The 12,517-nt window shown below is 37.3% G+C and overlaps 1 protein-coding gene across 3 annotated transcripts in view; it reads left to right on the top strand.

Moving 5' to 3' along the window:
- Window positions 1–12,517, top strand: part of LRP2 (LDL receptor related protein 2) — a 113,874-nt gene that overhangs the window by 21,965 nt on the left and 79,392 nt on the right. For all 3 annotated transcript variants that reach the window (XM_027911526.1, XM_027911527.1, XM_027911525.1), the window contains exons 5-9: window positions 6,874–6,984; window positions 7,106–7,219; window positions 8,455–8,571; window positions 9,390–9,533; window positions 10,908–11,027. In XM_027911526.1, coding sequence (XP_027767327.1) covers window positions 6,874–6,984; window positions 7,106–7,219; window positions 8,455–8,571; window positions 9,390–9,533; window positions 10,908–11,027 — 606 coding nt within the window. The remainder of the gene's footprint in view (window positions 1–6,873; window positions 6,985–7,105; window positions 7,220–8,454; window positions 8,572–9,389; window positions 9,534–10,907; window positions 11,028–12,517) is intronic.

Below are 12,517 nucleotides of genomic sequence, written 5' to 3'. Positions count from 1 at the left end.
TGGTGTAGTGATACAGATCCTTTATCGCAGAACTCAAATGCAAACTGCCACCACAGGATCAGGACTTCTTGTTTCTCATCATCTGAAAGATAATTATTACTGCATTGGGAAAAAGTAACCATATTTAATTGGCTTATAGCTTTGGGACACTCAGAGCTCACTTTGTCAGATTTTTTCATATTCTTTTTTCATGCTCCTTATGAAATCAGTAGTAGTAATAACCTGTTGAGAAAATCAGAATTTGACTCCGAATCACTTCTTTGAGGAACTTTCACCCTTTCAAAGGCATTTGTATTCTATACTGCAGCTTCCTGTGGAGATGATTTGGTCATATTGTATTCAGACAAGTTGTTTATATTGTGCCAACAGCATGCAGGTGGACAAATAGTTTTTTTCAATCTAATTTCCCCAGTTGAGTCTGCCTGACTGGTGGCAGTTTCCCTAGATTCTGGCCTAGGCTGACTACTGATGGAAAGGAAAGCTGGCTCCAGAATAGAGACCAGAAATGTTTTTGTCTAATATGTACACAACAGTGTGTAACAACATGTCTGCTCGTTGTTAGTGCTAAGGAAAAGCTTCACACACCCTGAGTGACATCTAAAACATAAGCTGCTATTCCAGCTGTTAGAACTTAGTGTGCCTTTGGGAAAAAAGCCGTAACTGTAAACTTCACTCAGAACTAGACCCAGGGTGGGAGGTGAGGAAAAGAGGATAGGATGCTAAGGGATGGATAAGGGAGTAAGAAATAAAGTGTTGTTAATGGCTTAGCTTAGAGGAAAAAAGGGCGTATGTACGTGCCGTGTAAAGGAAAACTAGAGTATTACATGGTCAGCCAACTGGTTATGTGTTTTATCCCCGACCCACAAGTGACTAAAAGATACACTATGTAGATTGAAAAGCGATTTAGAACTATATGGTAGTCTGGAATAAAATGTTGCTGAGTCATCCAGCTTGGAATTTATTATATGGTAGACCCACAGCCAGTTCTGAAGTCACCAACACAAATGGCTAAAAGCCAAGATTCCAAGTACCCTATATAATTGCTGGAAGAATATTTTCTCTAGGCTGGTATTTTTTCTCTCAAAGTTTAGAAGAAGAGAAGAGATTGGTAACTTAGTTTAACAAATCTGTGACACATTAAAAAAAATCCTGAAGAAAAAATATTTATTTAAAAAATGCGTTGTCTGTGATTTTAAAAAGAGGAACTCTCATCTAAGTAAATTAAAAAGGCAGTTAGGAAAGGGACCTCAATACATTAACAGTAGCACTCTACTGCTGTGTGGGAAACCCAGTCATTGCTGCATCAGCCAGTTGGCCCCGTGACTGTTGTGAAGGCAGCATATTTAGCCCCAGGCAGAGGGACTGCCTCCTATCATTCAGCAGCCTCTACTCTGGTTTATTAGGCTACGTGTTGACAGTCCCTCTCAGACAGAAGAATGGCTGTGACTTGGAACACTGAAAGTAGCCGTGTTGGACTAGTTTAAAGAAATGTGACAGTGCTGAAGACAAGAGGATCAAGAAGAATGTAATGACAAGACCCTTGAGGAAGGCTGGTTAATTTTATTGCCTTTTTGCCTTTGCAAGGCCTGGAACTTTAAACAGAAACCATAACATAAGATTAACAGTTTGGTGATTTTATGATTAACTGTACAGTAGAGATTAGTGCAAGTGTTCGATTTTTGCAGCAGATTCTAATACTTGCTTTGAATATTATTTTTCCCTACTGTTTAGTCCATTTCCTTTTCCACACTATCTGATATAAACAAATATAAAAGGAATATTATTATTTTAGCTTTGTCATTTGTCATTAGTTTTTCCTTATTTAATATGTACTAAAAGGTTTCATAAATACAAATGAGACATCCTTGAAAAACAAAAGAAAAAAACTATTTATAATTGATTCTGTTATTTCATGAGCATAACAAAGTGCAAATGTATGCGTGTTTACTTATGCCTTGCACTGCCTGATCTGTCTGGAAGCAGATTTAGATTGTAAAGAAGATAAAGTTTTTTTGCCGAATAGGTTGCACTATTTAAGAAACTAGTCAAATGCAAAATGTCACCAATATAAAGAAACTCTGCAATTAAACGTGTAAAAAAATTGAACAAAGAAATTCAGAGCCTTAGTCCGTTTTACTGCTAATGGGATTAACAGCAAGGGAAAACTACCCATGCGGAGGCTAAGATAAACATCAGAACAATGTTTCAGCTACAGGTCATTTAATTAGTGCATTGAAGCTGGTTTAATTTCATAAAATTTTGAGGTTTATTTTTCTTTAAATACACATACCAGGCTGTTTTTCTAGCTTTTAAATAATCAACAGTTAGCAAATATTTTAATTTTAAAACTTTAGAAACATGAAATGGCAGACTATTTGGGGTAGCAAATACTTTTTACGAGTAAGTAGTCAATACTGGTGTCATTTTTCTGGGTTACATACTTTATTTCTCTCAATTTAAAGTTGAATTCTCTCTCCTGCCTCAGCTTTGTAGTTGAAAAATGAAAATCCCAGCTCTGTCCATTTTATTTTGCTGTGACTGACAGAATAATGTATCCTTCCTGGATGCAGCTCTGGCAGCTGAGCACTGCTCTGAGGCTGTGAGGGAGGAAGGGGAAGTAGGTTAAAGGCAATTGTTGTTTGAGGCTGATGGGCTGAGTGTGAGCTCAGAGACTCTGTATTCTTGGTTCTAATTTTCACGTGGAGTTGCTGCCACAGGTCAGTTGTCTGTCCTGTTAATTTCTGTGTCTTGTTTGCTGTGCTGAATAGCTGTTGTGGTCAGGAAGTGGGCAGCCAGCTCTGGGATTAATTTGCAGAGATCAGGGTGAAAGTGAACAAAGATCAAGAACAGAAGAGATCATAGAGGATGTAGTCCAAGAAAGAAGAATAAGGCCATGGCCTTTTTCCTACAGGGAAGTAGCAAAGCATGGTAAGAAAGGCAACCAAAGACTGGAGTGTCAGGGCTCAAAATCAGGAACTAGGGCAAGAAGAGGGGTCTAGTCAGTCTGCCAGCTCTGAAAGCATCTCCGCTATGAACAGTGCCTCGTCTCACGTAGCTCACAGGATTCTTGGGCTTGGAGTTAGTCCTTCTGCTGGTGTCTCCAATTGGCTGTGAGCTGTCTGGGCAATATCTTGCCCCCTGTGAGGTGGTGACTCATGGCAGTGAGTCAAAAGGATTTAATTAATTTTATTTTGTAAAATGTTTTGGAATGTTGCTGCAATAAAAGGCACTTATAAGCAGGAAATTGCCATTTATTGTTATTTTTTAATTTGTCCTTCGTGTAATATGGATTAGGATTACAGAAGGTTACACTTTCCGACTATGTGGCAAAAATCAGCTTCTGCTGAATCAAAAACCATTTGCAACTTACTTCCAGCTTGCAGAACAAAAGTGTTAGACAGAGAGCAAAATAATGTAGGTTTAGCAAGTCCTGTGACATAGGGTTCAAGCATCTTCCACGTGTCCATGGAAACATGCCATTTCAAAGGGGTTTGCAGCTGTTGCCCCAAAACAGTTACAAGGAACGAGGTGCCTCATCTGTCACTTGTGCCGGTGTTTGCCAGTTTGTGTTTTGCAACTGAAGTGATGGCATGCCTGGGGAGACAGACTGTGTAGAAATATTTTGGCTAAGAAAGAGATGCCTGAGAGAAGGGGAGAGAAAAAAGAGCTCCTTTCTTCCTGAGCATTGGAATGAATATAGGGGAAAATAATTTCCTCCTATTTTCACATATTATCTTCTAGGAATTATGATGACTAGGGAAATATTTTTTCTTTTTAGTTCTCTGTAAAATTATACACAGGTTCTTGTGAGGAAAAGATAAAGGAAACAATTTCGTGTTGGAGGCTCTTGACCATTAAAAGCAAGGTGAAAGAAAACAGTCTTTATATTTTTTCTGTCCCTTCACTTTTCTCCTAATGCCAGTGTTCTTATAGTCTCCTTTCACTGTCTCCTTTTGTACAGCTGCATTCTCAGACCTCTTTGGGTGCAAACTACCTACCTTGTTGTCCTTTTCACTCAGAACCTTATCCTTCCTTTTTAGCTCTTTTTAACTCAACCGTCACCAACCTAGACAAAAAAGAAGTTCAATTTCCTGGAAGAGAACCCTTTCAGGTCACTCAGAGCACAGAGACTTTTTCCATATTCCCCCTACAACAGAGACAGTATCATCAATTTCTGTGATTGGTGTCAGTTCTTGCACAGCAGTGGGTTTTTATATTCAAATGCATCAATCTTGAATTGGGTGCATGCAGAGAAACTGTAGCTTAAATAAAAAGTCAAATAAAACCTAGGAAATGTTTATCGTGGAAGCTCTAAATGCAGTGCCTAATGTAAGACCTTCCCACTTAAATTCAAAATGTCATGATAATCAGTTTCCAGACTTTGCTAAAGAGCTTTTCATTAAGCTAGATTGTAAAGGTCTTCCGGTTTAGGGAGTTCATCCCATTCCTACCCTCCTCACTGCAAAGGTTCAGATTCTTCTTTTCCTTGTAAGAAGTTTCCATTTGGTGATAGGAGTAGAAGAACTAAGCTCATTCATTGCCCATATTTTCAAAATTTTGAAGAGAAAGAGAGGGTGTTTGAGTTTAGGTTTTTTGCAGTTGAAGGACAGACATTCTTTCATTTTCAGATATCCTAGTAGTGCTGTGAGGTTCTGTTTCAGCTTCCTTCAGTCTCTCAGCATCGACACCACAAATGCAATGCCGTAGGTGCATCTTGTGTATGATTTCCATAGGGGCCTTAGCTAGACACCCTGGGAAGGTGGTTCACCCTCACAGAAGCCAGCCTTTCTTGCTTAATTCTTTTACCTCAGCTACTTCTCACATAAAAATAACCCAGCTACTGTGGAACTGGCCTGATGGCACAGATGCTCCTGAAACCTGCAGTGCATTGGCTACAGCCTTTGGTGTAGCTCACGACTTTGCCATTATTCATGAGGATTAGTTCTTAATGCCCAAAATAATTAAAACCATTTTATTAAAATAATGTGCTATAAGGTACAAAGAGTACAATGTACAGTGCATAATGCAGTGAAAAATATCTTTCAGATCAGTGAGCAGCCTGTGATCAGAAATATAATTTACTAAGCTCGGTTTTTTGACGGAGGATTGGGAATGGGATTACCTGTACAGACTTTAAAAATTAAAATAATCTCCATTGTGCTTTTCAAAGAATGTTCTTGCTTGTGCAAGTACAATTAAAATAAAGAATCTGTATGCCAAGCAGATTTGAAAAGAAAATAGGGAAAAAGAAGCATTTGTTCACATTTTGGTAAACCACTGGCTTAGTCAGGATGTATATTTTCAAGTGTCTTCAAAACATCTTTATTTACTGTTCTATTTGGTATTTTTATGGTGATTTGCATTTATACAATACACTAGATTATATAATATAATAAAGATTTTTCCAGGCTGAGGACATTGCCAGGCTTGCTGCTGGAGAGAAGACTCTGACAAAGTTTTCCTTCTTCTAAGGGAGTTTATTATAAGCTTGAGAAAATCTTATTACTGACTAGATCCTTAGTTTGCCTGAGCATTCTTGAAGAAGCAGGCAGTTCAAGGCAATGGGTTCAGCTGTCTATTTGCTTGACATTTAGTCCATCAGAAACAGCTTGGAACATCACTAGAGGTATTTCTGTGGCATATGAAGAGAAATGGAGAAAATCACAAAACTATCCAGCATAAATCCATTAGAAGCTTTTCTGCTTCAGTGCAGTTACGAGCACATACCTTGTATTCTTCTTTTTCTTCAATGTGCCCTGTAATACTTACAGTACTCTTGTACTGCCACAGCTATTTCCTCTGGGAACTAACATCAGAAGGCCACAGGTAGCATGTTTTGAATTCCAAGAGTATGAACGAAATGTGTCTAAGTAAGAACCTGCTCCATCTGCTTTATTAACTCCCAGGGAAGTAAAATGGGATAAGAATTCAAACTGAAAATCTAAAAGGTACAAAATGTAATTTGGCTCTTTGGCGTCTTGAGTTCATTTATCTTCTATGTAGAGACAAGGGTTCAATAAAACTCACTTCTAAACTTAGCAATTATTTGCTTTTATACTTGCCATTCGGCTGAAAGAATTAAGTTTTGTATATATGGCAATGAGCTAAACTGTGAGCTCATGTTCTCCCGCTCAGCTCTACCGTGTGCCTATACTAAATTTGTTAAATAGTTCCACTGAACTCGCTGACTGCTTGTCAAAAGAAGTATTTTCAGAATTGATTTTGTTTCAAATAATCCCTTGTATTGGCCTGTAGGTCATCTACATAAAAAAACCTGAAAAATCATTATTTCTGCAGAATCTGTTTTCTTTTCTGAAAGGGAAAGCAAGTAATAAAAAAAGAGGTCCTAACACTGACCATGGAGCTGGAAGTTTAATATCCTTGGCTTATTTAGAACAAAACCATTAAAACCCTGAAATCTCCGAGTTTGAGAACTCATGTTCTCGTGTTCTAAGAGGACCTAGGAACTGTAAATTTCAGGAATTCCTTTGCTATCTAAACACTTTTATTAAGATTAAGGGAGTGTAACACTGAGGTACAAATATATTAAACAAATGTTCACTGCTTGCTCTCTTTTTGTGTTGCATTGTTTTTTATCATATTGTAAACTGTTTGGGTTTCAAATCTTTTTGGGATGTGGGAGGGCATCTAATTTTTCCGTTGTTGCTTGCAAGGTTTTGTAGCACCTGCCTAGAGGATATTTTTGAATACCTGTTGGGGAAGACAGTAAATGGATTGTCAGTCAGTACTAGTACAGGAAGTTTTGTATTACCTTTTTGTTTTCCTTTAAATCAAGATATTCTGTTGACACTGAATGTGCATAACCCATTAGAGTCTAAAATTCATACTGACACTACAGGATTTTTATTGTAGACTACCCAAGATGTGAACAGTTATCGTGTGCAAACGGAGCATGTTTTAATGCAAGCCAGCGATGCGATGGCAAAGTTGATTGCCGAGATTCTTCTGATGAAGCTAATTGCAGTAAGTACCGTGGGCAGAGTGATCCCAAACAAATATGCCTTATAGACTTCCTTTTAGAGTTAAAGATTGTTGTTTTTTGACAGATTTTCTTTATGTCTTTCTGTGATAAAATCTCTTTCAGCACGTGGCTGTACCAGCACGCAGTTTCAGTGTGCTAACGGAGAATGCATCCCTCGAGCCTTCCTCTGTGACCATGATGATGACTGTGGAGACAGGAGTGATGAAAACTCTTGCAGTAGGATTTTTTTTTTCACTTTCTTTAACTGTTTTACTAAGAACTGATTCAAGGAAATAGCAGGAAGTAGATTGCTTGGCTATACAGCCATCAAAAGCTAGTCACTGTTCTACAATGACTTTTTTGTATAGAACGATCAGAATTGCAGTGCTACTTTGATAGACTTCTTTCAGGTTTTCTTTGCTGTTAAGTCCCTGGGTGTGTGGTTACTATTTGAATTTTCTGGATTCAGTGATGATTTGCTTCTTAATACATATAGTTTCACTTCTTCATTTGTGAAGTTTCATTCTTCACTTTGTCATTTTCTTAATTTCAGCATGACCCAGAGATAATTCCTTTGCTCTGAAATCTCAATTAGATACAGCATCCTGTTGTTTTTTGTCCAGATTGATTTGACTCTTCTCACATTTTTATTTTCTGATAGATGAATGAATATTCTAGAATTATTCCTAGTGACTATAATGTACAACTTTGCAGAGCGATAACTGTACAGATAGTTGTCCTTGAGATGTTCATGTGAGGTCTTTAATTGACCGCTCCATTTCTGGAAATTTCTTGCTCATTCTTTTCGTCACGATCAGGGTATCCTAAAGAACTGCATCTCCAGCCAGAATCATGTCTGTAGAGTTATCACTTGTGTGAGCTATATGGAAAGGTCCCCCACTGCTTATAGGATCTAAGTTAGTTTTCTATTTTGTGTTGCAAGAAGGCCACATGTTATCATTTAATTGCTCTGTCCTACGAAAGACATCACACCACTATAACTCCATGCCACCCACCCCCACTCCCACACTCCACCCCAAATATTTCTCTCTTATGTCTTTGGCAAAGCCTGTCCTTTGGAGTACCCATAAATGTTTCTGAACTCTTGGCATAGAAGACTTTGACATAAATGCTCATTGTTTTTTTTTCCTCTGAAGGCATACAAATATTTTACTTCCCGATGTCTTGAGTATCCTCCTGTCCACTTTCAGGAACCTTGCTAATAAGGTGTTCTGCATCTAGTTGCACAATTAATTGATAAATTTAGCCTTCCCTCTAATTACCGTAAAGAGCTAGAGCAAAATAAAGTTCACACCTAAAAGTAGAACAAAACAACAGTGTTTGCAATACATACAAGATATGGAACTACCTCAGTTTTTCAGGAGATATTATAAATGACTGTTCATTGCTGAGACAGTATTGCTATTTTTAACCTTTTAGCCACTTGGATTTTCTCATGTTTCTTTCCTTAGCTTATGCAACTTGCAGAGGCAACTTTTTCACTTGCCCGAGCGGCCGCTGCATTCATCAGAGCTGGATATGTGATGGAGATGACGACTGTGAAGATAATGAAGATGAAAGAGGATGTGGTACATACTATTATTAACTTCTAATGGTATTTTCAGAGGAAGACCACAATAAGTTACATCTACATAATTTTGACCGGTCAAGATGTTCTGAATACACTTTATTTCTGTTAAAACCTTAGAATTACATCTTAGTTTTTTCTTCTTTTTTTTCCTTATGCAGTATTTTTACTGTTGTTTGTGTGAGCATTACTGTTGTGATACTGAGTATGATGCCAATAAGTTTAACATATAGCAATATCTCTTTTTTTACTTTTATGTATTGTCTTTTATATTTTGTTTTGGTTTTCCTACCTGTGGAGATTTTTCAGGTCATCTCTAAGGGGACATGAGGCTTCTAATAACCAAAAGCAACTGTTTGAAAATGAAAGTAACTCAGTTCCTGCCAAGATTTGTCGTGTGAGAAACAGAAACTTTTTAATGCGTGAATGTTCTTTTTTCATTGGCTTTTTCTATGATAAGGATTATTCTCTGTATCCAGACAGCATTTGTGTGTTTTGAAACTATAAAATTAATGTTCCATTTCTGGTGCAGCAGTTAGTTTAAAGCTAAAAGCTGTTACTGTTTCTAACAAAACAGAAAATTAAAAGGATTCATGCGTGTGCTGTCTTCACAACTATTGTTTGCATTGTACTTTGAAGGTCAAAGAAAGTATAACAAGGAAGTACAGATGATGTTTCTTTATAGTCTTTCCCAGCTGTGTGCAATAAACAGAAACTGAATATCAAGGAATAGAGAAGTTTAGGGAAGTTATTAGAGAAGAAGTTCTAAGTAATATTTGAAACATAATCTTCAATGATTCCTGTTCTTCTTTTCCATAGAAAGTGGTCGCCAGGAGTGCTACCCAGGAGAGTGGGCCTGCCCTGGGTCAGGGCATTGCATTCCAATTGGAAAAGTGTGTGATGGGACTGCAGACTGCCCTGAAGGAGAAGATGAAACTAACATCACTGCAGGCAGACATTGCAGTATGTGTTAGAATCAAAAACATACACAGAATAGCAGAAACACCAGCATTTATATCACCTTTTGTCTCCTAAACAATACTGAAATTTTGAAAGCTTGCTATTTTCATTGGCACTGCTCTGACTGGATGATCTGAAAGAGGCATATATGCTGCAAAAAACCCCATTCCTTTTGTAAAACAAGTGTCACAAATAAGGATTTTAACTCACTCTCCATACCCTAAAATATGTTCACAAAGACAGGGAAAGGTGTGCTATATGCCGGTTTTGTTTAAATGTCTGTGTTTTTCTCTTTGTGTAAGTGAGAAGGAATATTTTGTACTGATCAGAACACAGGATTGAATCAGTGTATCCTGAGCTTTGGCTAATTCACTTTAAAGATTAGAGTTTTCAAAAATATCTTCACCTGGGATGCCTGGTTCTCCAATTAGCGGTACACTGGGTTTTCTCTGTTGGAGGCAATGAGCATGCATAGTTCCTGTTAATTTCTTAGGAACACTGAATCCTTCTGGGAATAAGGACCAGGGTATTTTATGTTTTTAATTTCTGAGAAGATGAAAATTCTTATTAACAAAATCATGCTTTTTGGAATAGGAGTGTTGAAAAAATAATAGAAAATTAAACCTTACTGTAAAAAAGCACTCCTGTTTTGCTCAGTGTTTTATTAGTAACAGCAGATATGGGCTGCAAAGCAAGGTGTTTAACAGAAAAAATCAAGGAAAAGGAAGTTGAGAAAGGAGGTAGAAGTCAGTCAGCAATTGTTTTATAATCGTAACTTGTTCACCTCTCACTGAATTGCTTATTAAATAGTAGTACAAGGAAAGGCAGAAGTAGTGAAGGAAAAAAGAAGAGAGAGAGAGAAGGAAAGGATAAAGAAGCATTTGTCCATGTACACAATCCAACCAGTATATTCTAGTATATTGGAGTAATATAGATATTGTTCTTAATATAACATAGTAGGTTTTCTTTGGTATTAAAGAGTAAATGATGAGGTTATGTGCCAATAGATGGATTTCAGAAATATGTTCTTCACAAAAAGATCTTGTGGAATAGAGTACAGTGTGTTGCAGATGGCTTCCTCTGTGCACCTTTCTTACACAGCCCTTAGCAGGGATTGTTCATATAAGATTGATGCTTACGCTTTAACTCTGTTCTAAAACCTACTAAAAACAGTACCTGAACTTCTGTCTTCCATGTCCTTGCCTGCATCTATGTAAGCATGTGTGATTTTGTGGAACTTTAGACATAGTTTTCTGTGCAGATTTGTTTTAAGAAGCTGTTCTTAAAATTCTAAGCTCACTGTATCTCTGTTAGTAAGGCAGAAAGCTGTTCTACTGGCAATGTTTGTGTTTCTGAAATCTTTCATTTCCTCTTTAGACATCTCCCGCTGCGCTGCTCTGAGTTGCCAGTATCGCTGTCACTCTTCTCCCTCAGGAGGGATGTGTTATTGCCCTGCAGGATATACCATAAGTGGCAATGACAGTCGCACTTGTATTGGTAAGTGAAGCACAGTGATTACAGATATCTTATAGTGATTACAGATATCTTGTACCATCTCACAGCTCACCGGACAAGTTTGGATTCCAGGAAGGTGGGTAAATTCTAAATGGGTGGATGTACTGGCAAATAAAAAATTTCAGGAGTCAGCAAAAAGAATAAAAATCTTAGTAGTATAATGGCAGCATGGTGACACAGAAACAACCCAGAGAGATATCATAAAGATCTCTTTCACTTAGACCTTAAAGACATAGTGACAGCATGATTAGATTTGAAAAGATTTACTATTGGATGGGTGTTTTAATATCAACATTTTTTTACCAGTCTTTTAGTAGTTGAATAGGAAGAGTTTGTTTCTGCCTCACTCATGTGTGTTGTATGCCTGAAGAAACAGTTAATTGTTTGATGCTTTTGAAAAGTGTCTGTATATGAAGACTGTAAAATATTATGCTTGAAAATGAAAAGGGTGCTTTGCCTTTGGAAAGGCTGTGTCTTCTATGGGATTTCAGTATATACATGATTTACATGAAAATGAAGACTATTTACAAGAGTGTAAAGGTAAGTCAGGTATTTTGGTGTTGCATTTCTATTCTGTAGCTGCAGTAACTAGGTAGTACAAATGATTTCTCTCAATAGCTGGAAATAGAGTAACTTCAGAATCATAAAGGTTAGCACTGCCTAATAAAAGAAATAGGGTAAATACCTCTTTTGGCTTTGCAACCCAAGCTATGGTGTTTGTGCTCTTAAAAGTATTCCAGATGCTCAGCCTCTAATGAGATTTTTGTATTTTGGGGAATGCTGAGTGACCTAGGGCTGTATAAGCTGCAGTGGTAGAATAGTTGCTCTTTATAGAGACAAAGTAGTAAGGCATAAAATTTCCTCCATTCTTTCACTCTTATGTGGGAAGTATATGAAAGACACATTCCCAAACCAGGTGCAGTCTCAGGGAGTCTTCTGTTTTTCTTTGACTGCCCTGTAAACCCAGCTATCTGATTCTGGCTTGTGAATCTCAGTCAATGTATTTTGGTTTGCTGAGATCTAGGCATATATTTGTATTGCAGCAAGACTTGGCATGGAGGAATGGCTGATGGTCAGTAGTATATAATTCCAGATCTTAATTTAAATCAAAATTATCAGTTTAAGGCCAGAAGAATGAAACTATAGTGTTAATGAAGGGTATTACTTTTTGAAACCATAATCTTTTCAATTTGTCTTCATTTGGTTCTAGATCACTATAGATTGAAGGTTTTTAACGTATGGAAGCTGGAAAGCTACAGAGGACATTTTTTCAGTATCAAAAAGTACTATCCTGGAAATATTTAATTTTCACTTATGTGTTAGTCAGTGTTTAAAACCAGAAGTTCAAATAGGAAGCACGTTAAAGATCTCATTTTCACCTTTTTTTTTGGCTTAACAGTAGAATTACCGGTTTCCAGCAATGTAACATACTGATTCTATTCAGATTTTCAAGTGAAGGAGGTCAGACTTTT

Source organism: Empidonax traillii, unplaced genomic scaffold, assembly GCF_003031625.1.
Source record: "Empidonax traillii isolate 1590-97213 ecotype Southwest subspecies unplaced genomic scaffold, ASM303162v1 scaffold33:size3420811, whole genome shotgun sequence".
Lineage (NCBI taxonomy): Eukaryota > Metazoa > Chordata > Aves > Passeriformes > Tyrannidae > Empidonax > Empidonax traillii.
Note: the sequence above shows the minus strand (reverse complement) of the source record. Positions and strands in the feature narration are given on the sequence as shown.